The 22,846-nt window shown below is 45.3% G+C and overlaps 1 protein-coding gene across 1 annotated transcript in view; it reads left to right on the top strand.

Moving 5' to 3' along the window:
• The window catches only part of TAB1 (TGF-beta activated kinase 1 (MAP3K7) binding protein 1), a 130,127-nt gene that overhangs the window by 79,281 nt on the left and 28,000 nt on the right, over positions 1–22,846 (top strand). The window contains exon 7 of the mRNA XM_040359502.1: positions 14,334–14,445. Within this exon, the coding sequence (XP_040215436.1) occupies positions 14,334–14,445 (112 nt within the window). The remainder of the gene's footprint in view (positions 1–14,333; positions 14,446–22,846) is intronic.

Here is a 22,846-nt window from a genome sequence, read left to right on the forward strand (position 1 = left end):
GCAAACCTGATACACACACGCACACAGACAGACAGTCACATGTGCACACACACACACACATACATACAGACAGACAGTCACATGTGCACACACACACACACACATACAGACAGTCACATGTACACACACACACACAGACAGACAGTCACATGTGCACACACACACACACACATACAGACAGACAGTCACATGTGCACGCACACACACACACATACATACAGACAGTCACATGTGCACACACACATACAGACAGCCACATGTGCACACACACATACAGACAGTCACATGTGCACACACACACACACACATACACACACACACACACACACACACACACATACAGACAGTCACATGTGCACACACACATACAGACAGTCACATGTGCACGCACACACACACACACACACATACATACAGACAGACAGTCACATGTGCACACACACACGCACACACACATACAGACAGTCACATGTGCACGCACACACACACACATACATACAGACAGTCACATGTGCACACACACATACAGACAGTCACATGTGCACGCACACACACACACATACATACAGACAGTCACATGTGCACACACACATACAGACAGTCACATGTGCACGCACACACACACACATACATACAGACAGTCACATGTGCACACACACATACAGACAGTCACATGTGCACGCACACACACACACACACACATACATACATACAGACAGACAGTCACATGTGCACGCACACACACACACACACACATACATACAGACAGACAGTCACATGTGCACACACACACGCACACACACATACAGACAGTCACATGTGCACGCACACACACATACATACAGACAGACAGTCACATGTGCACACACACATACAGACAGTCACATGTGCACACACACACACACACAGACAGTCACATGTGCACACACACACAGACAAATGTATAAAGCCATTTTAAAAAAAAATAATGTAGCTTCTAGCTCAGTACCTTTTCAGATTTCTTTTTAGCCGGGTACTGCACTCTAGGGGGAAGCAGAGAGCACAGCACACTCCTCTGCACTTCACTTTCATTTTTGAAGCCGACAGAGCTTCTCACAGTTCGGCAGGAGAGCTCATCTGACAGCCTTCTCTCCACTGACCCCCGCGGCACACCTGAAAACCTCTGACGGCACACCAGTGTGCCGCGGCACACTGGTTGAGAAAGGCTGCTTTAAAGGATTCAATACAGCAGGTTTCTCGTTTGGCTCTCATGTCTGTACATATACCCTTTTTTTTATGGCTTAAAAACTGGCCGGGCGAGCTTCCTAAAAGTAAGTAAGTAAAAAGTTATTGACAGGTTTCCCTTTTCATGGTGAACGTTTATTTGGTGATCATTTGGATAAATATATCCAAAAGATTTCCGGAGGGAAGAGTTCTCTACTTTCTGTGAAGAAAATCACCATACGTCCCTTGTTTAAAACAGGGACCATTTCCTTAAACAACTGAGCGTCAAAGGGTTTCCATTGCCAACAGGGTGCTAGGGCCAGGGGCAAGCCTCAGAGCCAGGGCCAGAAAAAGCCCTGGGTCCAAAATTCCTCTAAACCCAGCACCAAGCCCTCCTTTTGAAGGTACGCTCCCACTCCATCGAGTGGGTGGAAGGTTGCTGGACTTTGCGGACATTTGGAAAACAACAATTCAGGACGAATGGGTCACCTCAATTATATCTCGCGGTTACAGGCTGGAATCGTGGGGGATGCCCCCCAGAGGTTTTTAAGATCCAGCATTCCCTCGGATCCTCTAAAAATAAATGTATTACTTCAAGCACTACATCATCTAGTGCATCAAAGAGTAATTGTAGAGGTTCCGATACTCAAAAGGCGCACAGGGTTTTACTCAAACCTATTTGAGGGTTTTTGAATGAAAGCTATTAAATTGGGCTTTAAGGGCACACAGTACAATTTGTATTGAAAAAACTAGAAAATGTATAGGTATGAAATATCATAAAATCAGTTATAAACATAAAATCAAAATTTGAAATCAAGTCAATAGCTGGTACTGCAAGGGTTATAACAACAGTTATATAGTCTCAGTATACACAAGCTTAGTTAAGAAAGCAAAGTTAAAGATACGATATTGAATTGTGTAACCCAAGTAGTAATCCGGAGGTTAATGGAGGGCTTGCTCTACATGTTACGCGCTTGGACTAGCGCTTCCTCAGGAGCATAGATATTTGCATAGATAAGCCGCGTTGGGTGTAAACAAACGACGGTCGTGTATTATCCCCACAATGGCTGGGTATACAGACTAGTACTGATCCAGCCTATTGTAGGGGTAGTATCATAAACACGAAACAATAAAAGTAATGGTGTTGGGGCAGTCAATTGCTGGTAAGCAATAAAAATCGAATCCAGGGGTGTACATGTGCGGTGGTTCAGTGCTAGGTAGAATTGGCTAGGCACAGATAGGCAGATAGGTAAATCTACCAAAGCAGCCTTTAGATCCTCAAACAGTAGAACAGAGGAAATTATAAGCAGGACTGGCAAAGCAAAGTCCTAGAAGCCCAAGTAGCACAGGAGTCCGCACGTGTCCTCGATGGAAGAGAATGACGCCAATACTGCTTATCTATGCAAATATCTATGCTCCTGAGGAAGCGCTAGTCCAAGCACGTAACATGTAGAGCAAGCCCTCCATTAACCTCCGGATTACTACTTGGGTTACACAATTCAAGATCGTATCTTTAACTTTGCTTTCTAAACGAAGCTTGTGTATACTGAGACTATATAACTGTTGTTATAACCCTTGCAGTACCAGATATTGACTTGATTTCTAATTATTTTGATTTTATGTTTATAACTGATTTTATGATATTTCATACCAATAAATGTTCTAGTTTTATCAATACAAATTGTACTGTGTGCCTGTCATGAATATGCAACAAGTCTGTCTGCTTACCTGATCTCCATGTGTTCATTAGAGGCTGACCCTGCTCTGGTTCCCCTTTTTATCACTTCCTCTTCCTGTATGGCTCCACCCTAGTCCATCCCAGGAAGCCTATATTAACCGTTGCTCTACAGGTCTGCAGTGCTGTTCAACAGTGTTCCTATGCTTAGTTCCTGTCTGCAGTGTAGTTGCTAGTTCCTGTTTGCAGAGTGCTTCATTCATCTTCCGTGTACCGTTTTGGCTTGTTCCCGACTTCCTTGTCTGCCTGTGCCCCTGACTATTTGCATGTCCCACGGTTATCCTTGTCTGCCTGTTGCCCTGACTTCGGCTTGCCCATCACCACTGTTTGTCCTGCTGACTGCTTTGCCTTTCTCCCTGCAGAGTGTGACTTGAGGAATCTCGGGGATGCGACCTGGACCCAGTTGCGGCCAAGACCATCCTTACCATCGAAGGCTCTGGTGAATACAAAACTGGGTCTTAGACTCCGTGCCCTGGGTGATCTTAAGTTCACGCTTCGTCTCTGCTAGCAGTAGTCGGCCATAGGGTTCACCACCCTGTGGTGCATCCCTGACCCCAACGGGGTGCATTCGTCACCTGGCTACGGGTGACCTGACAGTGCCCTTAAAGCCCAATTTAATAGCTTTCATTCAAATTCCTGTAATATCGGGGCGTTGCACATCTCTAATAGGTGCATTCGCAGTATCACCCTGCGACTTATGCACGTTAAAATAGGCCCTCTTTTTTCCTACTTGAGGGTTTTAACGGGGACACTTTTGGACCTAAGATCCCTAAACAAGTATCTTTTGATACAGTCCTTGCTGGATCATAAATACCGAAAAGTCAACCTTGAGACCAGCTTAAGATTTAAAATATCTAGGTTTAATCCTAAACACGGTCCAAGCAAGAGTATTCTTGCCACCCGTAAGGATCTGTGCCCTGAAAGATCAGGTGTGCCAGATAAGGCACACCAGACAACCCTCCATTCGACTCTGTATGACTCTTCTAGGGAGTATTGTATCCTCCTTCGAAGCAGTGCCCTATGCCCAGCTCCATTTCAGACACTTACAACAAGACATCTTGATGACTTGGAACAGGGGAGGAAAAGCCCTGGATTATCCAATGTACTTATCCCCTCAGGCATCCTTAAGCCTAAATTGGTGGCTGCATGATCAGAACCTGCGAAAGGGAAAATCCTTTCTCCCAGTAAATTGGAGAGTACTTACTACAGATGCTCACAGGCTGGGGAGCGACCCTAGATGTGCTTTCAGCCCAAGGAAGATGGTCAGGAACAGAACAGATCCTGCCCATCAACGTCCTGGAATTACGGGCAGTACGTCTGGCCCTAAACTCCTGGACGGTAGAGCTTCAGGACTACCCTATCAGGGTCCAGTCTGACAATGCCACTGCAGTGGCCTATATAAATCACCAGGAGTCGTTCAGCTCTGAAAGAGGTGAACTACTTACTTGCCTGGGCTGAAAGATATGTGTCAATCATATCGTCAGTCCATATTCTGGGAGTAGAGAACTGGAAGGCAGATTATCACAGCCGCCACCAGATCTGCCCGGGGAATGGTCTTTACACCAAGAGGTGTTCCAATAAATTTGCCAACGTTGGGGATGGCCAGAGGTTGACCTACTGGCATCCAGGTTCAACAACAAACTACAGCAGTTTGTATCCCAAACAAGAGATCCTCTGGCAATTAAAGCAGGTGCTCTGATGGAATTCCATGGAGCCAATACTCTGTTGTCGCTGCCCTCTATCTGGGGGATTTTCTGGCGTCCTTTGACATCAAGGATGCATACTTGCTTGTCCCCATATGCAACAAGCATCAGAGATGTCTGCGCTTTGCGGTTGGGGAAGACCACTACCAATTTGTGGCTCTCCCCTTTGGCCTGGCATCGGCACCAAGGTGCTCGCCCCGATTCTGGCCCTACTAAGACATCATGGCATTGCTATCGTGGGCTACTTGGACGATCTTCTGAGGGCCACTTCAAGCTCAGAATTAGAGCTGAACGTGGCTACAACCTGTCAGACCCTCCGAGACTTTGGTTGGGTGCTTTACACTCATAAGTCAGTATTAGTGCCGACTCAATGCCTAATGTATCTGGGGTTGATTCTGGACTCCTCAGAGGCAAAAGTTTTTCTCCGTGGGGAAAAATTGCAGACCTTTCGGGCTGCGGTGCGGCAGCTGACATCCCAAAGATGGTCGTCACTCCACTTTTGCATGCGAGTCCTGGGTCTCATGGTAGCCTCCTTCGAGGCGGTACCGTATGCTCAATTTAACACTCGAGTGTTGCAGAAGGAAATTCTGTCCAGATGGGACAAGTGCCCATCGTCCCTGGATTGTCAAATCTGGGTAAGCCACCTAGTCAGGACCTCCCTGGTTTGGTGGCTGACATCACCGGAACTTCTGTCCTGGAAATCGTTCCTTCATTTTCACTGGATGGTGATCACGATGGACGCCAGCCTTGCCGGTTGGGGGGAGTCTGGGGTGTATTCAGTCGGCCCTGGGTCGCTGGACTCCGGAGGAAATCCCACCTGCCAATCAATGTCCTGGAACTTCGGGCGATCTGGCTTTACCTCTCCATGTGGTCTCAGAGGCTACAGGGCCATCCAGTCAGGATCCAGTCGGACAACGCACACACAGCGGTGGCTTATGTCAACCATCAAGGAGGAACAAGAAGCTTGGCTGCAGCGCTGGAGGTCGCTTGCATCCTGAGGTGGGCAGAAAGGAGCGTGTCGGCCGTATACATTCAGGGCGTGGAAAACTGGCAGGCGGAATACTTGAGTCGCCAGATGCTGGATCAAGGAGAATGGTCTCTGCACCCGGATGTGTTTCAGCTCCTTTGCCAAAGATGGGGCGAGCCGGACGTAGATCTCCTGGCTTCTCGACTCAATCGGAAGGTATTAAGGTTTGCGGGTGGTCAAGAGACCCATGGGTAGACGCGATGGATGCGTTAGTGGCACCGTGGGGTCAGTATCAGCTAATCTATGCCTTCCCTCCCCTGAAGCTCCTTCCTCATCTGCTTCGCAGAGTGGAGGCAGAGGAGATTCCAATGATTCTAATTGGTCCGGATTGGCATCAGCGTCCTTGGTACGCCGACCTAATGCGTCTAGTAGCAGATGTTCCTTATCTACCGCTGAGAGAGGACCTGCTGTCACAAGGTCCCATACTTCATCCTGCTTTTCAGTCACTGGCTTTAACGGCATGGCTATTGAAAGCCAGGTGCTAAGAGACCGAGGCCTGTCGGACTCAGTGATTTCTACCATGAGGAGGGCTCAGAAGTTATCCTCTAGGAAGATTTACGATCGCACTTGAAAGGCCTACATATCCATCTGTGAGGAAATGAGGTGGAATCCACGTACTTATTCGGTTTCCAGAGTCCTGCTGTTCTTACAGCGGGGGGTGGACCAAAAGCTTGCCTTAAGTACGATTAAGGGGCAAATTTCTGCCCTATCTTTTTTTCCCAACGACCCCTGGCGGCTCACTCTCTGGTGAGTATGTTTGTGCAGGGGGTTCGGCAAGTGGCCCCTCCGGTCTGTCCTCCACTACCTTTGTGGGACCTGAACTTGGTCCTCTTGGTGCTTCAGAAACCCCCCTTTGAAAACATTAGGGAGATTCCCTTGTTGACACTTTCTCAGAAAGTTTTTTTTTTGGTGGCTGTTACGTCAGTTAGACGGGTTTCTGAGCTGGCAGCCTTGTCATGCAAGGCTCCCTATCTGGTCTTCCACAAGATTAAGGTGGTGCTGCGTCCGCAGCCTTCTTTTCTTCCTAAGGTCGTTGCGGCCTTCCATCTCAATGAGGACATTGTACTTCGATCCTTGTGTCTTCGTCCATCGCATCCTAAAGAGGCGGCGTTGCATTCCTTGGACGTTGTCCGAGCTTTGAGAGTATACTTGGCTGCTACCGCTCCGTTCCGAAGGTCAGACTCACTGTTTGTTTCAGTGGCTGGTCCCAAGAAGGGCCTGGCGGTCTCGTCGGCCACCATCTCGAGGTGGATCTGACAGATTGTGATTCTGGCTTACATCATAAATGGTCAGGCGCCCCCTTTCCTGTCACAGTGCATTCGACCAGGGCAATAGGTGCCTCTTGGGCTTTCAAGCGCCTGTTTTCCAGGTGTGTAAGGCGGCGACTTGGACGTCTGTTCACACTTTCAAAAAATTCTACACGGTTGATGTGAGTGCATCTTAGTATTCTTCTTTCGGCCGCAAAGTTTTGCAGGTGGCTGTTTAGAGTTACAACTCCTCCGTTGAGGAGCTCTGTTTTTGTTTTGGGGTGAAGTTTGTTTTAATGCTGTTCCCACCCCTCGTTTTTTTACATTGATTTGGGACATCCCACTTTGTCAAGATTACTGCTGTGTCTTTCCATGAACGAAAGAGAATATAGGATTTTTGTACTCACCGTAAAATCCTTTTCTCTGAGTTCATGGACAGACACGGCACCCACCCCTCCGTTTTGAGTTTGTACTGCTTTTTTTTTTTTTTTTATTCTTTTTTTTTCCAAAAATATCTATAGTAAGTTGTTACATTTACAAACATACCTGGCTTCTATATGTTGCTACATTCATTATTACAGTCTTCTTAGCCACTTTGTACTGCTTTTTGACGAACTGAGCTGCAAAATGCAGAGAGAGGGCCCCCTGGGCGGTACTGTTCTGTGTGTGATGTGTTTAACACTTTCTACAAGTTTCTGCCTAGTCACTCCTGAATGAAGGCTAATACCCACTTTGTCAAGTTTACTGCTGTGTCCGTCACCGTTTTACTGTGAGTACAAAAATCCTATTTTTTGGGCATTGATAAATTTATGGGAAACTGGAGAAGTAGCCATATGACCAGATGGGTGTCCAAATTGGAGACCCAATGGATCTATAAGGCCAGAACTTACAATCCTCACGGTATGAACGTGGAATGGGATGTTAATGCATTCATCAGTAATTCATGATGAATGGTTTAATGGGTTGACGCTGAAACATCCCATTCCTTTTAGGTAGTTTGCTATTAAATAAATTATTTTTATTTTTAAATGTTATTAAAATTTTGTATGTGAAAATCCAATTTTATACATTTGTATTCATGTGTTTGTTCATATGGTTGAATGTAATTTCCCTCAATCCACAAGATGGCGCAGTGTCCGAGTATAACATTTTTTTTTTTTTATAAAGAGCCTTTACAATTACTATATATTATATACTAGCGTTTTATTATGCCATAGTGTATTTATAGTACTTTTGGAACATTCCTGTATTTGGAGCACATCCCATTTCCTAGAAATGAAAAATCAAACCGTGCAACGGAAAATGTTTAAAAAAAATATATGCTGCAAGAAAGAGTAATATAAATGCGTGCTGCAAGAAAGAACCTAGTACATATATCTGTATGTACTGTAAAAGAGGAAGAAAATTGCTGAGGTGGCTGCCCCTACCTGTGTATTCCACTGAAGTGGGATATGAAATGAAAGGAAGAAATTAGTAGGTGCTGGCGCCTACCTATGTGAAAATATATGTGCTATCCTGTGACATAAATACTTATATAAATAATAATAAGTGGTAATGATGATAAACCCACACTTCTATGAGTGCACGTGTGCAAAAAAAGTGTAAAAGTAAATACAGACATATAAAATAAATGATAAATAAATAATGAATATAATAATTAGTCCATATAAGCTTGAAGTGCTGAATATTGTATTAAATACTTTGTGCTGCAATCAAAAAAGTGCTGTATATTTCATGCAAAATGCTGGGTGTCACTCTTAGTATCTATTGCTGTGTTCCACTCTGTGCCCCCTTCATCCATGCTCTGATGTGGCCCGCACTCACCAGATCATGTCCCCCTCCTGGGGTAGAAAGCATTCACAGTGTATGCCCTGTGCTGCACTCTGGCAAATCCTTATTCCCCTGTGTGACTCTTTCCAGTTTAGGTTCATGTACAAAGAGAAGAAAGTTCCCAAATAGTGTGATACCGTAATCAATTTTGAACTTTATTAATTGAAACTCTAGGTACTCACATTTGGCAATATAAAAACAAGCGTTGTAAATAAAACCACGGAAGTGTGTGTAGACTGCGTCTATCCGCTCGACCGGTTTAGTCGTAGTGACGTCGTCTGGAGCGTGCGGACCGTCACACCCACTTCCCTTTTATTGTTAATGTCTTCCCATTGCGTCGTAGCTGTGGCCGCCATCTTCCCTGTGGTTATGAGGACCGAAGACCTCCCACTTGGATGCCTATTGTCGGGCGCCATGTTTGGTGAGATTTGCAGACTGAAGTCCAATTTAGTAACCCTTATTCATTTGGGCAGACACAATGTGAATTACTTCCAAAACATAATAAGATATGTACCACATGTACAGAAACTGTAACCTCACTTTGAATTATAATATGATGGATCATAGTAAAGATAAGAATGAAACATGAAAATGAAAAACGGACTGGTAATTAATAATGAAAAGTGAGGTTACAGTTTCTGTACATGTGGTGAATATCTTATTATGTTTTGGAAGTAATTCACATTGCGTCTGCCCAAATGAATGGGTTGAGTGGGAGGTCTTCGGTGCTCATAACCACAGGGAAGATGGCGGCCGCAGCTACGACGCAATGGGAAGACATTAACAATAAAAGGGAAGTGGGTGTGACGGTCCGCACGCTCCAGGCGACGTCACTACGACGAAACCGGTCGAGCGGATAGACGCAGTCTACACACACTTCCGTGGTTTTATTTACAACGCTTGTTTTTATATTGCCAAATGTGAGTACCTAGAGTTTCAATTAATAAAGTTCAAAATGTATTACGGTATCACACTATTTGAGTGCAGCACAGGGCATACACTGTGAATGCTTTCTACCCCAGGAGGGGGACATGATCTGGTGAGTGCGGGCCACATCAGAGCACGGATGAAGGGGGCACAGAGTGGAACACAGCAATAGATACTAAGAGTGACATGCAGCACTTTGCATGAAATATACAGCACTTTTTTGATTGCAGCACAAAGTATTTAATTCAATATTCAGCACTTCAAGCTTATATGGACTAATTATTATATTCATTATTTATTTATCATTTATTTTATATGTCCGTATTTATTTTTTATTAATGCATTTGTGATTTATGTAAGCACCACACGTGCACTCATAGAAGTGTGGGTTTATCATTATTAACACTTATTATTATTATTATTATTTATTATTTATATAAGTATTTATGTCACAGGATAGTACATATATTTTCACATAGGTAGGCGCCAACACCTACTAATTTCTTCCTTTCATATCCCATTTCCTGCATATCAATCACTGTGTCCAACATATATGAACTGCTCGAGCGTCCGTTTAGCCATGCCCCTGACGACGTGATTCTCCCACGAAACGACGTAGGGAGAAGTCGGCAACGTAATGCTACTGCATGCTGGGACACGGACGGCTATTTTTCTGGTGGGGAGAGCCTGTATACATACAAACAGAGCTTGCTTTTGTTTGTCAGCAAAGCGAGTGCAATTTCAATCGTTTTTATCTGAATAAATACTGTTTTGATGTACTGCACAATGCGGTTTATCTCCATTTGTCTGCATGGGATGACATATTCGGTGATTACCGCTGGAGGGTAATTTTTGAACAAGGAGAGTCGCATCCAGGTTTGCTGCAACCACTATCTGGTCTGCTGCCACTAAGTGTATGAAGATTGATGGGCTTCCTTCTTACCTGAGTTTACTTTATTTAAAGCGGGGGTTCACCCAAAAATACATTTTTAACATTACATTCAGCCGAGTTGTCCTAATGACAATCGGCTGTTTTTTTTATTTTTTCCCCCGTACATACTGTATTTTCACCGCCGCTTCCGGGTATGTCTTCTGCGGAACTGGGCGTTGCTAATTGATTGACAGGCTTCCGACCGTCGCATACAGCGCGTCACGAGTTGCCGAAAGAAGCCGGACTGCGAGTCGGCTCTATACGGCACCTGCGCACCGACGTTCGGCTTCTTTCGGCAACTCGTGACGCGCAGTATGCGACGGTCGGAAGCCTGTCAATCAATTAGGAACGCCCAGTCCCGCAGAAGACATACCCGGAAAGCGGCGGTGAAAATACGGTATGTACGGGGGGAAAAAAAACAGCCGATTGTCATTAGGACAACTCGGCTGAATGTAATGTTAAAAAATAATTTTTTGGGTGAACCTCCGCTTTAAGCTGATGTGAGCTTTGTGATGAGGGTCCAATACATGGGGTAGGCAGCTGTATTGTCGGGGGCTGGTGACGGGTCTCCTTATTCTCTGCATATTGAACTTTTGTTCCTGGTTTGTGGTAGGCAGCTGTATTGTCGGGTGCTGGTGACGGGTCTCCTTATTCCCTGCATATTGAACTTTTGTTCCTGGTTTGTCCTTTTGGAATTTAAAGCGCTGCACACTTACCATATACTTGTTGACCAGTTGCCTATATCAGTACTGATTACTGTCATCGCGTATCGCAGTGATTATTGAAATGAGACCCTGAGTGACATGAAATGCAGTGCTGTTTCGGCTTAAAACAGGGGGGGGGGGCATTTTACAGGGCACAGTGGCGACAATGGGCACAGTGGCATCAATGGGCACAGTGGCGACTATTAACCACTTAAGGACAGAAGGTGTTTTTTTAGATTTGGTGTTTACAAGACTAAAACAGTTTTTTTTTGCTAGAAAATTACTTAAAACCCCCAAACATTATATATATTTTTTTCTAACACACTAGAGAATAAAATGGCGGTCATTGCAATACTTTTTGTCACACCGTATCTGCGCAGCGGTCTTACAAGGGCACTTTTTTTGGAAAAATTCACTTTTTTGAATTAAAAAATAAGACAACAATAAATTTGCCCCAATTTTTTTATATATTGTGAAAGATAATGTTACGCCGAGTAAAATGATACCCAACATGTCACGCTTAAAAATTGCGCTCGCTCGTGGCATTGCGTCAAACTTTTACCCTTAAAAATCTCCATAGGCGACATTTAAAAAATTCTATAGGTTTCATTTTTTGAGCTACAGAGGAGGTCTAGGGCTAGAATTATTGCTCTCGCTCTAACGATCGTGGCGATACATCACTTGTGTGGTTTGAACACCGTTTTCATATGCGGGCGCTACTCGCGTATGCGTTCGCTTCTGCGTGCGAGCTCGACGGGGCGCTTTAAAAAATTTTTTTGGGGGTTTTCTCTTATTTATTTTTATTTATTTTATAGTTTTTAACACTGAAATAAAAAAAAAAAATGTATCACTTTTATTCCTATTACAAGGAATGTAAACATCCCTTGTAATAGAAGCATGACAGGTCCTCTTAAATATGAGATCTGGGGTCAAAAAGACCTCAGATCTCATATTTAGACATAAATGAAAAAAAAAAAATATGGAAATGTTGTCATTTGAAAAAATGACAACAAAAAAATGTCTCTTTAAAACGCTGGGCGGGACTGATGTTTTGACGTCACTTCCGCCCAGCAATGCTATGGGGATGGGTGGGGGCCATCTTGCCCTCACTCGCATCCCCACACAGCAGCTAAAAGGACCCGATCGCCTCCGCCGCTACCGACGGCTCCGGTAAGCGGCGGAGGGCGCGGGAGGGGGGGCCCTCTCCCGCCACCGATAACGGCGATCTTGCGGCAAATCCGCCGCGGAGACCGCCGTTATCGTTGACAGGACCGCTCACTGAAGAGATGAATATCTCGGTTGTGGCAGCAACCGTATATATACAGTGGGCGGTCGTTAACCGATTAAAGGGCACAGTGGCATCAATGGGCACAGTGGCGACTATTAAAGGGCACAGTGGCGACAATTGATGGCACAGTGGCTGCGTTTGATGGCATGGCACAGTGGTGACAATTGATGGCACAGTGGCTGTATTTGATGGCATGGCACAATGACTGCGTTTGATGGCATGGCACAGTGGTGACAATTGATGGCACAGTGGCTGCGTTTGATGGTATGGCACAGTGGTGACAATTGATGGCACAGTGGCTGCGTTTGATGGCATGGCACAGTGACTACATTTGATGGCATAGCACAGTGGTTGCGTTTGATGGCATGACACAGTGGTAACAGTTGATGGCACAGTGGCTGCATTTGATAGGCACAGTGAGGCTTTTTTTTTTCGCTTGCGCCCCTCCAAAAATTTTGAGCACCAGCGGCCACTGCTGAAACCCATGGAGATTACTAAAGACTGGGTTTCCTCCTTTTTGGTGCTTTGCCAGGCTCTAACTGCAGCTGTCTTTAGTTCTTTGTTTGTGGGTCTTTCTGCCTTTAGGTTTGCCTTCAGCAAGTGAAATGCATGCTCAATTGGGTTGAGATCAGGTAATTGACCCAGCCATTGCAGAAAAATCCACATCTTTTCCTTTAAAGGCTCCTGGGTCGCTTTTTGCAGTGTGTTTTAGATAATTTTTACATCTGTACTGTGAACCACCATCCAATCAGCTTTGCTCCATTTGGCAGAATCTGGACTGACAGGATATCTCTAAACAATGCAGAATTCATCTGGCTGCTTCTGTCTTCTGTCACATCATCAATAACACCAATGACCCAGTGCCACTGAAGCCATGCATGCTCATGCCATCACACTGCCTCCACCATGTTTTACAGAGGACGTTGTGTGCTTTGGATCATGAGCTATTCCGAGCCCTCTCCACACTTTTTTTTTACTGTCATTCTGGTACAGATTAATCCTTGGTTTCATCTGTCCAAAGAATGCTTTTCCAGAACTGGTCTGGCTTTTTTAGATGTTTTTTGGCTAAGTCTAATCAGGCTTTTCTATTCTTCAGGCTTATGAATGGTTTTCACCTTGTGATGAACCCTCTGTAAGGTGAGGTCTTCTCTTGATTGTAGACTTTGACAAGAATACACCCACCTCCTGGAGAGTGGTCTTTTCCTGGATGTTGTGAATGGGTTTTTCTTTACCATAGAGAGGATCCTGCAATAATCATCCATCACTGTTGTCTAACGTGTACGTCTATGCATTTTTATGTTGCTGAGCTCACCAGTGCGTTCTTCTTTCCTCAAAATGTACCAAACTGTTGATTTGGTCACTCTTAACGTTGCTGCCATCTCTCTGATGTATTCGTTTAGTTTTTGAAGCCGTACAATGGCCTGTTTCACTTGCATGGACAGCTCCTTTGAGCGCATGATGTAGGTTCACAGCAAAAGATTCCAAATGCAAACACCACACTTTAAAATCAACTCCAGACCTTTTACCTGCTTATTTGATAAATAACGAAGGCGTAGCCCACACCTGGCCAAAACATGTATATGGACCTAGCTGTATATAAATAATCTTGGTGTTCCAAATGCTTTCAAAATCAAATACACATTTCCTTTGGACTTAACTTGTAGCTATAATAATATTTTTCTGTATGTAATTTTCAGTGTGTAAGTACTGTTAACAAATGTTGTTGTTTAACTTTTAGGGTTGGACACAGCCAAGATAAAACAGGCAGGTGTAATTGGTGGCCAAGCAAGTACCCGCAGGATTGGAGATTATAAAGTAAAATATAACTTCAATGACATGGAATTGCTGAGGTGAGAGAAAATTCACTGTGCATTTTGTTTTTTATTGTTCATACTAAGAGTACAAACTGTCACATGTATAATAGGACTCCTAAGTAAACATTGTTATAAAGGAAAATGATGCAGCTTACCAGCCCTTAGATGGGTGGTTTTCTTTTTTGGGCTTTTTTTTCTTTTAGTTTGTTTTCAACAGGTGACCCTGCCATTGACATACTTTCTATCCAAGGGTGACAACTCTCTTTGTACTGTATCTATGGTACTGATTTGGACTACGCCTTCTGCACTTCTTGGGCCAGATTCAGATAGGAGCGTGTATCTTTGCTCCGGCGTAGCGTATCCTATTTACGCTACGCCTCCGCAACTTAGACGGGCAAGTGCAGTATTCACAAAGCACTAGCTCCGTAAGTTGCGGCAGCGTAGCGTAAATTGGCCGGCGTAAGCCCGCCTAATTCAAATGTGGAAGAGGTGGGCGTGTCTTATGTAAATCAATCGTATCTTGGCCAAATCTATGCATAACTGATTCTAAGAATCAGGCGCATAGATACGACGGCTCGCATTCGGACTTACGGCGGTGTACGTGGAGATACGCCGTTGTAAGTCCATCGTGAATCTGGCCCCTTATCTTCATAGTGTAAAGATGGGGCGGCTTTCTTTATCGTACATCACGGAACACAGAGTCTAGTAATTACTAAGTGGGTTATTTTCCACCTTCAGGTGCTGGACACTGGTGTAATCAATTAGACAGAACGTTTCCTCCCTATATACCCCTCCCATACTGGGAGCACCTCAGTTTTTTCACCAGTGTCTTAGGTGTTGGTCACATTTGAAGAAAGCTGTGCTTATGGGTCCTTTGGGGCTAAGTCAAGCTGAAAAAGACCGGATCCGTCCAAGGTGCTTCATAGCCAAAGTGGACGGTACACGGGCCTCGGTACGAAGAACGAGGTTTAGCCTATAATGCCTCTCTGCGGAGGGCTGGATCCTGGGTTCCAGTACTTTTGGTCAGTTTCAAGGACCAAATGTTTTTTCTGGCAGGGTGCTGTATAGGTCCAGGGGAGTGGTGATCCTGCCCATGGACCCTGGTCCCTGAAGGTCTTAGACAATACCCACGGTGAAGGGTGAATATTGGGTCTTCTGCCTTAGCAAACCCTGCGGCGTGGAAGGTAAGGGGAAGTACCTACGGAACTTGGTTCGACAGGAGGTCTTCCATAAGGGGCTATTGGGTCTTGCCTGTAATGCATGTGTGCCTGGGCAAAGAAACCACTATGTCTGTTGAGACAGGATGGCTGTAGTACCCATAGATCTCCCCTTGAGGGTGCTGGTACCTCTAAGTCCTATGCTGGAAAAAAAATCCCATGAGTAGCTGCATGTCTTATCTGTTTTCCGCCACTAGAGGCAGTAAAGAGACATACCTGGTGTTTCGCTTACCATGCTCTCCAGGAATGGAAGCTCAGTGTTAGCCGGTCTATTGTGCTGCTCACTTCCTCCGCTTCAGGCTCTGTCCACGGTGCTCCTTGGGGGATCTCTCTCTCCCCTCGCCTCCACCATTTCCCTACGCGCGCGTGTGCGAGGGGGGGCGCGCTTTGTAGGCGGGGGGACAATGTGGTTGCCGCTGGCGCACGTGCTCGCCGACTCATGGTGCAGACGCAGGGCGGGCCCTTCAAAAAAGCCCAGACATCAGAGCTCTGTAAAGCCAGAGGGAAACAGCAGCTTGGGGCACGTAAGCACCTTGTGTGTGTTGGATACAGACTTACCTAAGACGCCTACTCAGCATCTAGCTGTGCAGATTAGCAGGCATTTTTTTTTTTGCTAGACCAAGTTCAGCTGTTAATGCACCTGTGTTAAGTTCCTCTGCTTTAAGCTTAGGACTTTTGTCTCCCCGTAGGAAAAGGTTCAGGGGTAGGAATATTAAAGGGCACCAGAGTATCGCCACCTGAATCTGGTGGCCCTTATCATGCTTGCATGATACCATCCTCCCCTGTAGAGACTTGAGGCAGCCCACAGATTGAGCCATCAGCCCTGTCAGGCATTGCAGCCTCCCCCAACATTGCAGCCACTGCATATATCTGTTTGGAAGTTTTTTGCATTGCATTTGTTGGTCTATAACGAGGTTAACTGCTATATTCGCAGCATCCTCACATGAAGCAGAAACCCGGGGCGTGCCCCTTTCCCTGCTCTAAATCCTCAAACAAAGGTATTAAAAGACCAGAGGATGAAGGTTCACTGTCAGAGGACAGGGAACAGGTGCAGCCTAATGAGGAGGAGCTATCAGAAGCCCCACAAGTTCTGGAGTTGCAGCTGCAGTCTTTTTTCAGAGATTCATGCTGCATATAACTTCCCTCAGCCTAGATGGCCAAAAGCCTCTGTCTCCTCCTTGGGGTTTAAAAAAAAAAAAAAGATTTCTATAGGTTGCTAGAAAAACCTCCATAAGGTCCTCATCCTGGTGTTGGCTTCAGGCTAACCAAATGCATAACTGTGGGATGCACAGTTGCTGGTGCACATTGCCAACGCACAACAGCTATATCGCATGATTGTGGAAAAGCACGTCTGCAGAGGATAACTTCCTCTTTACCAGGAAAATGCATATGGGTTTACATGTTTTTTTACATGTTTTTTACATAGTCGCATAAGGATGCTTGGTCACATTAAAGTGCTTAAGTTGCACAGAGAAGTTAACCTGCACAGAAATGCCTAGAATCGCATAAAAACGCTTGATTGCATTAAGATGCTGGATCACACAAGGTTGCCTGATTACATGAGTCCTTGATTACCCAAGGATATTAGGTCACACAAGAGAGGCTTGCTTTCACAGAAATGCCTAAAATCGCATAAAGATGCTTGATTGCATAAAGATGCTGGATCACACAAGCAGTTGCCTGATAACCCGATCCTTTGAATACCCAAGGATATTAGGTCACACAGGGAGGCTTGTTTTTGCAGTAATGCCTAGAATCGCATACAAATGCTTGAGTGCATAAAAATGCTGGATCACACATGGTTGCCTGATCACCCGAGTCCTTGATTACCCAAGGATACTTGATCACATAGAGAGGGTTGTTTTCACAGAAATGCCTAAAGTCGCATTAAAATGCTTGATTGCATAAAGATGCTGGATCGCACAAGGGTGCTTAATCACACAAGAGTCCTTGATCACACAAGAGTCCTTAGTCACACAAGGGTACTTGTCCGCACTGTAGTGCTTAAAATGCATAAGTTTGATCGCATGAAAAATGCTGAATCGCATAAGGATGCATGATTGCTTAAAGTTGCATGTTTGGGGTTCCCCTTAAAATACATAGCAGACCCAAGGGCCTGGTATGCTCTTGGAGGGGGAACCCATGCCAGTTTTTTATTTGAAATTTGGCGTGGAGTTCCCCCTCAAGATTTATACCAGACACAGTGCTTGGTATTGGCAGGGATCCAAGTCGGATCCCCGTTCAATGTCGTACCGCGGCTAAACGCAACCGCAGCTAATTGCACTGTACAAATGCAGCTGACCGCTGTGCATGAAGTCTTGAATTTCAGGAGAACATAAACATGCTTTTAACTGCGGCAGAACAGCCGTCCGTGTGAAAGAGGCCTAACTCTATTAACTGAAAAAAAAATAGTTTTTTTATAACGGCTTATCTGTAAAATCCTTTTCTTGGAGTACATCACGGGACACAGAGTCTAGTAATTACTAAGTGGGTTATATTCCACCGTCAGGTGCTGGACACTGGTGTAATCAATTAGACAGGAAGTTTCCTCCCTATATAACCCCTCCCATACTGGGAGCACCTCAGTTTTTGTAGCAAAGCAATAAGTGTCCCAATATCCCCAAACAAGAGGGGCGGGAGCTCTGTGTCCCGTGATGTACTCCAAGAAAAGGATTTTACAGGTAAGCTGTTATAAAAATCCTATTTTTTTTATCATACATCACGGGACACAGAGTCTAGTAATTACTAAGTGGAATGTCCCAAATAAATGCTTACTGAAGGGAGGGAGACACAAATAACGCAGACCGCCATCAGACGTGAGGACCTATAATGCTGCCTGCAGCATACTGCGCCAAAAAGCGGCATCCTCTTGCCGTCTTATGTTCACCTGATAGGAATTAGTGAACGTAAGCACCAACGACCAAGTTGCGGCCTTGCAAATCTGAGTCATAAAGGCTTGGTAATGCACCACGCATGAAGCGCTTACTATCCTGGTAGGGTGCACACCAAAGGAAACAGGGAAACCCTCTTTAAACCACAAGCCTGAATAATAACCTGATGAATCAACATTGAAAACAGTTGATTTAGACGCTGCCTGCCTTTCCTGGGGCCTCTTGGTAGCGCAACAACATCAGTTTTCGGTATCTGAGCAGCCGCTTCAGATAGGTCTTGACCTTTCTTACTCTGAGAGAGAGTGTAACCATTTTAATAGCCAATCTGAACACTGCCTGCCCACATCTAGGGTCTTCTGGCAGCACAACAAAACATTAGTTTTCTATATCTGAAACCTTCAGATAGATTTTTGACTGCTCTCATCTTTATTGAGAGAAAAGCAATAACTTTTCCTTCCGCGGAACAAGGTTCTGGAAAAAGGAAGGCAAGAATATCTTGTTTCAAATGAACACTAGATCCTTCTAGGAAATAAGGCTGGGTGAGGATTTAACGACACCCTACTTTTAAGAATAATTAAGTATGGCTCTATACAAAGAAAATTGCCAATACTGAAACTCTCTTGCGGAGGCTACCGCAACCAAGAACACCAATTCCCTTGTTAGAAGGATGAAGGGAAATATGGTGCACCGGCCCAAGGTGCTGACCCTGTAAGCCGACAAAACTAGACCCAATCCTCCGAGCACAAGGGCGACCTAACTGGCGGACTTGTACACGGCCCCCCCACCCCAAAGCACCCTGTCCCCATGTTGATGAGGACAGGGCCTCTTCCCGACAACCCTGGCCGTTGGTTGTCGGGATCTGTGGGCGTTGAGCTTATTGGAATCCGGGAGCCCCCTTTAATATGGGGGCCCCTAGATCCCGGCCCCCCCACCCTAGGTGAATGAGTATGGGGTATATCGTACCCCTACCCATTCACCTGGAGGAAAAAAATGACAAAAAAAACACACTACACAGGTTTTTAAAGTAATTTATTAGTCACAGGTTTTTAAAGTAATTTATTAGTCAGCTCCGGGGGTCTTCTTCCGACTTCTCTGCTCTTTCGGGGGGCGTTCTGCCGGGGCCCCCGCTTTCTTCTTTAGTTCTTTTACGAGCGGGGGCCCGGGCTTCTTCGAAATCTTCTGTCATGGGGGGGTCCCGGTCTTTACCGCCATTTGGTTCTCTTCTGCCGGGGCCCCCCCGCTTTCTTCTTTAGCTCTTTTACGAGCGAGTGGCCCCGGGCTTCTGTCGCCTTCTGCCGGGGGGGTGGTCCCGGTCTTCACCGCCATCTGGTTCTCTTCTGCCGGGGGCCCCGCTTTCTTCTTTAGCTCTTTTACGAGCGGGGGGCCTCGGCTTCTGTCGCCTTCTGCTGGGGGGTGGTCCGGTCTTCACTGCCGTCTGGTTCTCTTCTGCCGGGGGCCCCCGCTTTCTTCTTTAGCTCTTTTACGAGCGGGGTGTCCAGGTTTCTGTCGGCATATTCTTGGGGATGGAACAATACATATACTTTGTAGTTCGTTCACCTCTCCAGCAGTCTGGAGAGAGTGAAGACCTTGTCCTGTGCACCGAAGCGGGGGTAAGATATGCTCTATGGACTATTTTGTACTGAATGAGACGATCTCTCAAGGAAACAAGTATTTTAAATGGGAAGGCTCATGTAGCCTCCCAGTCCTCGGAATCAAGCTCCGGAACATCCCGGCCCCATTGCTGATGGAGCCTGGACAACTCAGGAGATGAGACTCAGAGGACATGTGAGTATGGCACGAAGGTGCAAAATCCACTCCAAGTCAAATTGCACCAGCTGCCTCTCGCCTGGTGGAAACTGAGCCCTGAAAGCATTGGACAACTGTAGATATCTGAATTTGTGTGAGGGCTGGGCATTGTGTTGAGATATTAAATGATCAAAGGATAAAAATGAGAGGTCTGAGGTGACATCTGAGAGAACTTTAATATGGTACGTGGTCCATACCATAGGGTCTGGAATTTCGAAAAAGTGCTGTAGGTTGGGATTGTTCCAGAGGGGGGCGTTCAGGGATACTGCAGTCAAAGGATACTTTTCACAGGCAGTCAAAGGATACTTTTCTCAGGCCAGGCCTTCCTTTCAGGCTCTAAGGGTCGTACAAATAGAGGAGGGCAGGTGGTATGGAGCCTTTGGACCCCACAGAAGGAGATTCGACAAGGCCTCCACAGAAAGGAGCACTGCAGCCTCAGTGGCCCAGGCCGAGTTGGCTCTATCTGGAACCAGCCACCAGAATGCAGTGACTAATTAAGCAGCAATGAAATATTTGTGGCAGTATGGGAAAACCAGGCCCCCCTGCGAACAAGGGAACATTAGAGTGGTTAACTTGAAGCAGGGAGGATGTGGGCCCCACAGAAAGGAGGAGAAATTGTTATTTAGTTGGGAAAATCCCAACTTGGGATCCATTGAGGGGAGTTAAAAAACAAATATATAAACTTGGGAAGGATTTCCATTTTGATGAAGTTGATACGACCCAACAGGGACAGAGGAAGATTCTCCTATGCTTTCAGCTTGGCTCTGACTGAGTTGACTACTGGGGACAAGTTCAGTGGAATGAAGTCGGCCACATTCCTCGAGATATGTACCCCATAGTATGTAAATTCGTCCACCCATTGTCGCTGGAAAAGCCACAGCCTCTCTTAACAGCATCCTCATCAATGGCAAGCAATTCCGACTTTGACCAATTGACCCTAAGCCTTGTAACCTCCGAGAATTTTTCTAAGACTGACAATGCCCCTCACAGAGAGGAGCCAGCATCATTTCGAAAAAAGAGGAGGTTGTGTGCGTACAGGGCCACCCTCCCCTCCAGCCAGGCCAGTCGCAGTCCTTTTAATGTGTGGCGAGACACTTAGTGCCTCAGCCACTGGTTACATGGCAATGGCAAAAAGGGCCGGAGAGAGAGGACAGCTCTGCTGAGTACCCCTAGCGAGCAAAAACAGGAGACAGATGACCCCCCAAACGAATGGCATCCGTCAGCGAACGATATATCGTCTGCAACCATTGAATAAACACTAGGGGGAAACGCATTCTCTGCAGAATCTCCCACAGGAAAGGCCTCTCTATCGAGTCGAAAGCCTTCTCAATATCGAGAGAGGCAACTTCTCTGGTGCCCTGATTGTCATGCTGTGCATGAAGATTAGTGAACAATCTACGAAGGTTAATAAATGTACAGTGGGGATCGAAAGTTTGGGCACCCCAGGTAAAAATTTGTATCAATGTGCATAACGAAGCCAAGGAAACATGGAAAAATCTCCAAAAGGCATCAAATTACAGATTAGACATTCTTATAATATGTCAAAAAAAGTTCGATTTTATTTCCATCATTTACACTTTCAAAATTACAAAAAACAAAAAAATGCAAAAGTTTGGACACCCTGCAGAATTTATAGCATGCACTGCCCCCTTTGCAAAGCTGAGACCTGCCAGTGTCATGGATTGTTCTCAATCATCGTCTGGGAAGACCAGGTGATGTCAATCTCAAAGATTTTAAATGCCCAGACTTATCTGACCTTGCCCCAACAATCAGCACCATGGGTTCTTCTAAGCAGTTGTCTAGAAAACTGAAACTGAAAATAGTTGACGCTCACAAAGCTGGAGAAGGCTAAAAGAAGATAGCAAAGCGTTTTCAGATGTCAATATCCTCTGTTCGGAATGTTATTAAGAAATGGCAGTCATCAGGAACAGTGGAAGTTAAAGCAAGATCTGGAAGACCAAGAAAAATATCAGACAGAACAGCTCGCTGAATTGTGAGAAAAGCAATTCAAAACCCACGTTTGACTGCACGATCCCTCCAGAAAGATCTGGCAGACACTGGAGTTCTGGTACACTATTGCACTATAAAGAGATACTTGTACAAATATGGTGTTCATTGAAAAGTCATCAGAAGAAAACCTCTTCTACGTCCTCAACACAAAAATCAGCGTTTGAACTTTGCAAATGAACATATAGACAAGCCTGATGTATTTTGGAAACAAGTTCTGTGGACCGATGAGGTTAAAATAGAACTTTTTGGCTGGAATGAGCAAAGGTACGTTTGGAGAAGAAAGGGCACAGAATTTGATGAAAAGAACCTCTGTCCAACTGTTAAGCATGGGGGTGGATCAATCATGCTTTGGGGTTGTATTGCAGCCAGTGGCACAAGGAACATTTCACGAGTAGAAGGAAAAATGGATTCAATACAATTTCAGCAAATTTTGGATGGTAACTTGATGCCATCTGTGAAAAAGCTGAAGTTAAAGAAAGGATGGCTTCTACAAATGAATAATGATCCTAAACA

This window comes from Rana temporaria, chromosome 7, assembly GCF_905171775.1.
Source record: "Rana temporaria chromosome 7, aRanTem1.1, whole genome shotgun sequence".
NCBI classification, from domain to species: domain Eukaryota; kingdom Metazoa; phylum Chordata; class Amphibia; order Anura; family Ranidae; genus Rana; species Rana temporaria.